Below are 10,680 nucleotides of genomic sequence, written 5' to 3'. Positions count from 1 at the left end.
TAAAAACCTTGCAACTCTCGTCTAGGTGGCTTTATTATGTCACTGAAACTGAGGAGTTCCGTCATGGAAAGTGGTTTTGAGGTGTTAACACCTCTACTATTTTGTCACCAAATGCTGCCTTTTAGTGAAAAAGCTTGGCAGTGTAGACAAGGCGTCGGGACCAATAAGGGAAATTGAGTATCCACTCGTGCTTCCTGCTGGTGCCTATTAAGGTTTCCCACACCAGGATGTGTAGGAATTATTGACAAAAGGAGCGCCATAAAATATGGAATTGGCATTATTAGGGTCTTTTGTTCATAATTCATTTATCTGAATAATGAAAATGTAATTTTTCAGTGTGTGTGGAGAGACCAACCTGCTTCATCCATGAGAACAGCCTCCAGTAGTGCATGAAGTGTATCATATTAACACTGTCTCTCCATCCAGGTATTTGTCCTGCAACTATCGCCTTACAGCCTGGGCACATACAGGAAGTCAGGGTACATACGGTACATGCAGGAAACATAATTCTGGACACTTTCTCCCCGAGACAATGTCCGATTCCAACTCAACTGACTTTACAAACACCTCCACCTTCATCCTGTTGGATATTCCTGGCCTGGAGGCAGCCCATGTCTGGATCTCCATCCCCTTCTGCGCCATGTATGCCATAGCTATCTTGGGGAACATCAGCATCCTGTTCATTGTGAAGAGGGAGCCGAGCCTCCGTGGGCCTTTGTACTATTTCCTCTGCATGCTGGTCATCACAGACCTGGTCCTGTCTATGGCTGTCCTGCGCAAAATGCTGAGCATCTTCTGGTTCAATTCCAGGGAGATCAATTTCAGTGCCTGCCTCACCCAGATGTACTTCATTCTCAGCTTCTTTATGATAGAATCTGGGATCCTCGTGGCCATGGCTTTTGATCACTTTGTGGCCATCTGCGATCCCCTGAGACATTCCACCACCCTGACAAACCCTGTGGTGGTCCAAAATTGGCCTGGCCGTGGTGCTGCGTGGCATCATGCTCATACTTCCCTATCCCTTCCTGGCAAGTAGGTGGCCATATTGCAGAGCCAACATCATTCCAAACTCCTACTGTGAGCACATCGTTGTGGTGAAGCTTGCTTGTGCCGACATCCACCTCAGTAGTTACTACAGCCTCTCTGTGGCATTCTTGGCAATAAGTCTGGATTTTTTTTTAATCACCATGTTCTATACCAGATCCTCAGGGCCATCTTCAGCCTCCCAACAAAGGACGCCCAGCTCAATACTTTTGGGACATGCGGCTCCCACCTTTGTGTCATCTTAGCTTTTTACGTCCCACATCTATTCGCCATCATCACACAACGGTTTGTGCACAATCTTTCCCTGCATTTGCACATTCTCATGGCCAGCATGTACCTTCTGATGCCCCCGATGCTAAACCCCATTATCTATGGGAAAGAAATGAGTGGGCGAAGTTTGGGGAGGACATGGGAAAGAGTTCTGAATACGGGAAGGGTCCCATCTGCTCAGTCTGAAGCATCAGGAGGGACTGCAGCATGTTGGTGTGCCGCTCCAAAACTTTTATCTGCCTCTCCATTGCATCCTTAGTGTATGCCTCATTTTCTTTCCTTTCCTGCTTCTCGCTTTCCCTCCACTGCCTGCATTCCATCTTGTCTGCATCAGAGTACTACAGCACCTCCCAGAACATATCTTCCTTGCTCCGTCTTGGGTGCTTTCTTATCTGGTGGAGACACTCGGCTGGAGTGGAGGAGTGCCTCCTTTAAAGGACATAACTATTTAAGCACAAGTAACCATAAACAGAAGCATTATTGTTAAGTACATACAGCATTGAAACACTACAATAAAATACAGCACTTGTAACACACCACTCACTTTCCTGCTGACCCTTGACAAGCACATATGCCAGCAAACACTGGAAGCATAGTGAGTGTTCCCAGGGGTGGGGGACATTGGGTGTGGGAGAAAACCAATGGGCAAATTGCAGTGATAAAATGAAGCAGGGTGTCTACACTGGCACTTTGGTGACAAAAATTTTGAGTAAAAACCTTGCAACTCTCATCCAGGTGGCTCTATTACATCACTGAAACTGAGGAGTTCCGTTGACAAAAGCGGCTTTGTTGTATTTACACCTCCACTATTTTGTCACCAAACGCTGCCTTTTGGCGAAAAAACTTGGCAGTATACACAAGGCCGAGGGACCAATAAGGGATAACCAGTATCCACTCGTGTTTCCTGCTGGTGCCTATTAAGGTTTCCCACACCTTGATGTGTAGGAATTATTGACGCAGGGAGCACCATCAAATATGGAATTGGCATTAGTAGGGTCAGTTGTTCATAATTCATTTATCTGAAAATTGATATTTTCATTTTTCAGTGTGTGAAGAGAGACCAACCTGCTTCTTCATGAGATCATCCTCCAGTAGTGCATGAAGTGTCTCATATTAACATTGTCTCTAAATCCAGGTATTTGTCTTGCGATCATCACCCAAGACCCTGGGCACATAAGGAAGTCAGGGGAATGTACAGTAGATGCAGGAAACACTGTTCTGCCTCAGTGTTGGACACCTTCATTCCTACACCATGTCAGATTGCAACTCAACCGACTTCACCAACCCCTCCACCTTCATCCTGCTGGGCATTCCTGGCCTGGAGGCAGCCCATGTCTGGATCTCCATCCCCTTCTGCATGATCTATGCCATAGCCATCTTGGGGAACTTCATCATCGTGTTCATTGTTAAGATGGAGACGAGCCTCCATGCGCCCATGTACTATTTCCTCTGCATGCTGGCCATCACAGACCTGGTGCTGTCTACATCAGTGCTGCCCAAAATGCTGAGCATCTTCTGGTTCAATTCCAGGGAGATCAATTTCAGTGCATGCCTCACCCAGATGTACTTCATTCTCAGCTTCTTTATGATAGAGTCTGGAATCCTTGTGGCCATGGCTTTTGATCGCTATGTGGCCATCTGTGACCCCCTGAGACATTCCACCACTCTGACAAACCCTGTGGTGGCCAAAATTTCCCTGGCCGTGGTGCTGCGCGGCATCATGCTCATACTGCCCACTCCCTTCCTGGCAAGGAGGTGGCCATATTGCAGAACCAACATCATTCCAAACACCTACTGTGAGCATATCACTGTGGTGAAGCTGGCCTGCACCGACATCCGCCTCAGTAATTACTACAGCCTCTCTGTGGCATTCTTGGTGATCGGTCTGGATGTGCTTTTTATTGCGATGTCCTATACCCAGATCCTCAGGGCCATCTTCAGCCTCCCAACAAAGGACGCCCGCCTCAAGACATTTGGGACCTGCGGCTCCCACCTCTGTGTCATCTTAGCCTTTTACATCCCACCTCTCTTTGCCGCCCTCACGGAACGGTTTGGGCACAATGTGGCCCTGCATTTGCGCGTTCTCATGGCCAACATGTACCTCCTGGTGCCCCCCATGCTAAACCCCATCATCTATGGGGCGAAGACTCAAGAGATCCGGAGTAGGCTGCTCCAGCTCTTTACTCAGAAAGGGACCTAAAATTTTCTGCTGGTGCTCTGGTTCTCAGACCGTACTCCGTGCAGAACTGGCTGGTGACATGGTGCTGGGCCCTCTTCCCTGAATCACTGACTGGAACACTGAGGCCCCACCCCTCTTCCCTGCCTCTTCTCCCAGCTTCCACCCCTGCTCTGCATCTTCCCCTCATGGCCCTTCCTGCAACTCTCTCCCCTCCTCCCCCTGTCATTCTCTGGATCATCCCTGTGACACTCTGCACTCTAAAGCACCCTATATTTACCATGGTGATGTAATTATGGTATGTTTTGTACAAAGCATGTCCTGTGAGGTATCATTCTAAAAATCTTAATCTGCAAGTTTGTTTAATTTCCTAAGTAACCTGCTTTGGTCTGTTTGCTATCACTTATAATTGCGTAACATCTACCGTTCTGTAGTTAATAAACCTGATTTATGTTTTATTTGAACCAGTGTGGTTTTGAGTGAAGTGTTTGGGACTCTTAGCTCTGCTAACAAAGGTTGGTGAATATCTTCCCCCACTGAGGGGAGGGCAGACTAATGAGTTCACACTGTACAGACCTCTGTGTAGTGCAAGATGGTATAATTTTGGGTTTATGGTCCAGTAGGGGTGCAAGGCTGGGGAGCTGGGAAATTCTCTGGTGCCTCCATTATTGGTCCATGAGTGACTTAGGTAAAGCACTCAAGTAACTTAGTTGGATGTGTGGCCACCACCTGCTGTCATTCTGGGTGATAACAGGGCCCAGAGGGGCTGGCTGTGTGTCATCAGAAGAGTTGTGGGAGAGGCCAACCCAGTTGAATGGTTTTGGGGGCACAGAGGTTTCAACAGCTTCCAGGCTGTCCCCCAAAACAACAACCTGGCACCCCTATATTCACCACTGTTATATAGTTGCCACAAATATAGCTTTTATATCATTGCCACAAAATTTGTACAAACTGTGTCATGTGAGGTGTCACTGGAAAAACTATGGTTTGCTGAATATGATGATCCTATTTGTATGCACGTCTCATATTTAAAATCTGAACATATGAATATTGATTATGTACCTGTATTTCAAATGTGTTTGCTCCTGTGGTAACTCCCATAAGGTAATTTACATCCAGTCAAGCCAGCGCTTTGTGAATGGACTATTCAAGTTGATGGCCCGTCGATGAGCATAATGGGCCATGGGAGAAGCTTCTCCCCACCGGATGGACTTTCCTGTAGATGTTGTAGCTAGAATATGGGTAATGGCCTCTGCTATGACTCACTGAAGCACGCAAGGGCATGTGACCAGCTATGTGACACCAGACTACATCTTGTGCCTGTACTTTCCCACTAATTGTGTTGGGGGCTTTCTTTGGGACAATGAAGTTCCCTGCACCTGGCAGAAGCTATAAAAGGGGGCAGTGACATCGTCACTTGGCCTCACTCCCCCCGCCCCCGCAAACTCAACATGTCAAAAGAAAAGATTTAGAGGGAAAAGATTTTGACTGGGGAGCTGGAAAGGAGAAATCCCGGCCAGTGTATGGAAGACTGATCAACAGTTTGTCCCATCAGGGTAAGATACTGCTTGATTCAAACCCTGTCTAGTTTAGGGAACTCAGATGGTGATTTTGCTGTATCTCTTAGGTCATCTACTTTGGTCTCTGCACTTTGTTATAATCACTAAAAATCTATCCTTCTGTAGTGAATAAAGCGCTTTTATGTTTTTTTTACCTAAACCAGTGTGTTGTTTGAAATGCAAAACGGAAATCTGCTCAAGGAGAGGGGCTGGTGCATTGTCCCCTCCACATTGAGGGAGGGGCAGACTTGTGAATAAACCAGGCTTCTGACCAAGGCAAGATGGTACAGCTCTGGGATCCTAAGCTGGTGAGCTGGGGGGAATTGACAGGAGCCTTGCTATTGTTGGTTCATGAATGGCTGGCAAAAGCATTCATGTAACTCAGCCGGGCGTGTCCCTGCCTGTGAATGTTTGTGTGAGTGTAGGACCTGGAGGGGTCTGCACATGATCACAGTGTGAGAGGGGACTCAGACTGGTGTGCCAGAGAGCTCAGCAGTACCCCAATTCCAGGTTGCACCCCGGGGAAGTCCTTCACAGTGGCACAGTGAACAGGGTAAAATGCACAACTTGCTCTGAGTGAGATTTGCACTTCATACACTGGTGTAGAAATTTTAAGGAAGACTTTAAGTGTGGTGGCTGGAGATCAGTCAAAGAGGTTACCAGTATGTTGTTTTCTGTTTGCTTATTTCAGGAAAGGGAAGTAGGGACAGAAAAGTAACAAGATGAGTGCAAAGAGCTAAACAATTGTGAAATCGGAGCTATTTAGATTGCAGGCATTAGAAAAATAAAAAGAGCAGCGGAGAATATTGCAGCTAAAGCTGGCAGAAGCTGCCAGAGCTGAGGCTGAACACAGAAGGGCTATGGAACTAAAACAAGAAGAAACTGAGGAGAAAGAGAGAGAGCGCGGAATCACCAGTTGGACTTGCTGGAAAAGCAGAACCAGAACCCTTCTACTCCACTGATTCCCACCTCTCCAAAAATCCTCAAATGGGAACAGCTGCATCCTGCATACAACGAAGCAGGAGATATTGCTGAATACTTCACTTACCTTTGAGAGACTGTGTGTGATTCATAAGGTTCCTGATGACAAGAAGATTCCCACTTTAGTTGCTAATTTAACTGGTTAAGCTGTGGATATATTCAATAAAATGCCATCTGATGATGCTTTAGATTATTGTAAATTCAAAGAAATGGTTTTAAAACCATTTCAGATTACCCCTGAAACGTATAGAGTGACATTTAGGAATCTTAAGTGGGGTGCTGGTACATAACGTGAAATATATTAACAAAATGGAAGATTTGAAGGGAAAGTGGGTAAGGGGCCCAGGTGCTACAAACTTTGAAGGAATGTTTGATCTAGTTGGTCAGGAGCACGTCTTAAAAACATGTAAAGATGATAGGTTTCAGAGTAACAGCCGTGTTAGTCTGTATTCGCAAAAAGAAAAGGAGTACTTGTGGCACCTTAGAGACTAACCAATTTATTTGAGCATGAGCTTTTGTGAGCTACAGCTCACTTCATCAGATGCATACCGTGGAAACTGCAGCAGACTGAAGATTACTTTAGATAAGCTATTACCAGCAGGACAGTGGGGTGGGAGGAGGTATTGTTTCATATTCTCTGTGTATATATAAAGTCTGCTGCAGTTTCCACGGTATGCATCTGATGAAGTGAGCTGTAGCTCACGAAAGCTCATGCTCAAATAAATTGGTTAGTCTCTAAGGTGCCACAAGTACTCCTTTTCTTTTTATGTAAAGATGATGTGAAACAGCGTCTATAGGACAAAAAGTTGAAAACTACAGACGGAGGGTTTACACTTAGTGGGAAGTATGGTCCCATTTTACCCCTTCCTTCTAATCCCCAATCCTAATCTCCTGTAAAAACAGAAGAGTCCAGAATTATCATTGTAATTCCACTGATCACCTAAAAAGTAAATGCTCTGTGCTCAGAGGAAGCAGGCAGCAGGTAGCTCATGCAAATGCTGCAATTATGAGCACAGAAGCCCCTCAGGCACCTGTCACTTATCCTACTAGGTTTGTAAAATTAGCCTCTGCACAACTAGGCATGAAGCACGTAGTTAGGATGAGTATACTGCAACAAGGTGAGAAAATCCTTGTGCCTTTGGCTAAAGTGCACACAGAAACCCAAGGTTTGGAAGCTGTATTATCAGTGAGGGTAGTAGATGATACCCCTATTGATATGCTAATTGGCAATGATTTCTTCCATGTAGCTCAGGCTGTTAAATTGTCTGCCTGCAGCAAGAAGGAGCATTCTGCTGGGACCTCAGAGGGAAAGGGGAAAGTCTCAGGAACTGGTGAAGGGAAGAGAGAGAGTCTCCTTGATTCCTCTACAGCAGTGGGAAACTGCATGCTTCCGGGGTAGGGGTGGTTCAGACCAGCTCTTGCCCTTCAGCTGAAAGCAGCTCTGACTCAAGGAGAAAAATGTCTATGTTGCAGCTAAACAAGGGACAAGTCCAGTGCTAGGCAGCATAGGGAGATGTGTTCCAGAGGGGAGCCTAGAGAAGGGTGATAGAATCACAGAAATCACTGAGGAGGTGCGTGTGAGTTTCTTTAACACTGCAGCAGGAGGCAACACCACCCCAGGAAGGGAGGGGCGTGAAGAGCCTGCCACAGAGACAACTGTCCAGGCTGTTAGCTGTGACTCCTTCATGGCTGACTGGGGGCTACATTCCACTCTAGAGAGCATAGGAGTAGGTGTCCTAGGTGAGGCCCAAAGGAGGAAACTGGGGGACGAATAGTGGGAGTACAGGAATGTCTCCTAACTGATTACATGGGGGAGGATGCCCAGGACAGAATGGACGATTCAGCATTTGTGCTCCCAGGCACCCAACCTGTTGCTCAGCCTTTGAGAAAGAACTGACCTCCGGAAGAGGAGCCATCACACAAGTTGGGCCATTTCCTGCACAAATCCAGGTTTTCTCACTCTCCGCCCCCCCCCCCCCACCAAACTCACTCTCCTGCTGGTAATAACCCATCCAAAGTGACCACTCTCTTTACAATGTGTATGATAATCTAGGTGGGCCATTTCCAGCACAAATCCAGGTTTTCTCAACCCAGCAGAAGAAGCTGTCCTATCTCGGGGCCTCTCCTTCTGCCCCTCCACCCCCATGAACATGATACAGTTCTGTGGTGACCTAGAATCCTATTTTCGACGTGTCCGACTCAAGGAATATTTCCAAAATACCTCTGAACAACATACTAACCCACAGAGGCCTCCCTACCAACATTACAAAACGACGGATTCTGGGTGGACTCCTCCTGAAGGTCTAAACAGCAGACTGGACTTCTACATAGAGTGCTTCCGCCGACGTGCACGGGCTGAAATTGTGGAAAAGCAGCATCACTTGCCCCATAACCTCAGCCGTGCAGAACACAATGCCATCCACAGCCTCAGAAACAACTCTGACATCATAATCAAAAAGGCTGACAAAGGAGGTGCTGTTGTCATCATGAATAGGTCGGAATATGAACAAGCGGCTGCTCGGCAGCTCTCCAACACCACTTTCTACAAGCCATTATCCTATGATCCCACTGAGAGTTACCAAAAGCAACTACAGCATTTGCTCAAGAAACTTCCTGAAAAAGCACAAGATCAAATCCGCACAGACACACCCCTGGAACCCCGACCTGGGATATTCTATCTACTACCTAAGATCCATAATCCTGGAAATCCTGGGCGCCCCATCATCTCAGGCATTGGCACCCTGACAGCAGGATTGTCTGGCTATGTAGACTCCCTCCTCAGGCCCTATGCTACCAGCACTCCCAGCTACCTTCGAGACACCACTGACTTCCTGAGGAAACTATAATCCATCGGTGATCTTCCTGATAACACCATCCTGGCCACTATGGATGTAGCAGCCCTCTACACCAACATTCCACACAAAGATGGACTACAAGCCGTCAAGAACACTATCCCCGATAATGTCACGGCTAACCTGGTGGCTGAACTTTGTGACTTTGTCCTTACCCATAACTATTTTACATTTGGGGACAATGTATACCTTCAGATCAACGGCACTGCTATGGGTACCCGCATGGCCCCACAGTATGCCAACATTTTTATGGCTGATTTAGAACAACGCTTCCTCAGCTCTCGGCCCCTAACGTCCTTACTCTACTTGCGCTATATTGATGACATCTTCATCATCTGGACCCATGGAAAAGAAGCCCTTGAGGAATTCCACCATGATTTCAACAATTTCCATCCCACCATCAACCTCAGCCTGGTCCAGTCCGCACAAGAGATCCACTTCCTGGACACTACAGTGCTAATAAACAATGGTCACATAAACACCACCCTATACCGGAAACCTACTGACCGCTATTCCTACCTACATGCCTCCAGCTTTCACCCAGACCACACCACACGATCCATCGTCTACAGCCAAGCTCTGCGATACAACCGCATTTGCTCCAACCCCTCAGACAGAGACAAACACCTATAAGATCTCTATCAAGTATTCTTACAACTACAATACCCACCTGCGGAAGTGAAGAAACAGATTGATAGAGCCAGAAGAGTTCCCAGAAGTCACCTACTAGAGAACAGGCCTAACAAAGAAAATAACAGAATGCCACTAGCCGTCACCTTCAGCCCCCAACTAAAACCTCTCCAACGCATTATTAAGGATCTACAACCTATCCTGAAGGATGACCCAACACTCTCACAAATCTTGGGAGATAGGCCAGTCCTTGCCTACAGACAGCCCTCCAACCTGAAGCAAATACTCACCAACAACCACATACCACACAACAGAACCACTAACCCAGGAATCTATCCTTGCAATAAAGCCCGTTGCCAACTGTGCCCACATATCTATTCAGGGGACACCATCACAGGGCCTAATAACATCAGCCACACTATCAGAGGCTCGTTCACCTGCACATCCACCAATGTGATATAAGCCATCATGTGCCAGCAATGCCCCTCTGCCATGTACATTGGTCAAACTGGACAGTCTCTACGTAAAAGAATAAATGGACACAAATTAGATGTCAAGAATTATAACATTCATAAACCAGTCGGAGAACACTTCAATCTCTCTGGTCACGCAATTACAGACATGAAGGTCGCTATCTTAAAACAAAAAAACTTCAAATCCAGACTCCAGCGAGAAACTGCTGAATTGGAATTCATTTGCAAATTGGATACTATTAATTTAGGCTTAAATAGAGACTGGGAGTGGCTAAGTCATTATGCAAGGTAGCCTATTTCCCCTTGTTTTTTCCTCCCCCCCCCCCAAGATGTTCTGGTTAAACTTGGATTTATGCTGGAAATGGCCCACCCTTGATTATCATACACATTGTAAGGAGAGTGGTCAGTTTGGATGAGCTATTGCCAGCAGGAGAGTGAGTTTGTGTGTGTTTGTGGGGGGCTGAGAAAACCTGGATTTGTGCTGGAAATGGCCCACCTTGTTTTTCATACACATTGTAAGGAGAGTGCTCACTTTGGATAAGCTATTACCAGCAGGAGAGTGAGTTTGTGTGTGTGGTTTTTGGAAAAAAAAGTGGGGGGGCTGAGAAAACCTGGATTTGTGCTGGAAATGGCCCACCTTGATTATCATACACATTGTAAAGAGAGTGGTCACTTTGGATGGGCTATTACCAGCA

At 46.6% G+C, this 10,680-nt stretch overlaps 1 protein-coding gene and 1 pseudogene across 1 annotated transcript; both read left to right on the top strand.

Moving 5' to 3' along the window:
* Positions 1-532: 532 nt before the first annotated feature.
* Positions 533-2,089, top strand: LOC144259703 (olfactory receptor 52R1-like; annotated as a pseudogene).
* A 426-nt stretch (positions 2,090-2,515) lies between these two features.
* Positions 2,516-3,514, top strand: LOC144279733 (olfactory receptor 52B2-like). The gene has a single exon (XM_077841350.1). It carries the CDS (start codon positions 2,516-2,518, stop codon positions 3,512-3,514), a length of 999 nt encoding a protein of 332 aa, XP_077697476.1.
* The last annotated feature ends 7,166 nt before the right edge of the window (positions 3,515-10,680 follow it).

The sequence above is a fragment of the Eretmochelys imbricata genome, chromosome 1, assembly GCF_965152235.1.
Source record: "Eretmochelys imbricata isolate rEreImb1 chromosome 1, rEreImb1.hap1, whole genome shotgun sequence".
NCBI lineage: Eukaryota > Metazoa > Chordata > Testudines > Cheloniidae > Eretmochelys > Eretmochelys imbricata.
The sequence above is the reverse complement of the archived record's forward strand: the minus strand, read 5'-3'. Positions and strand labels throughout refer to the sequence as shown.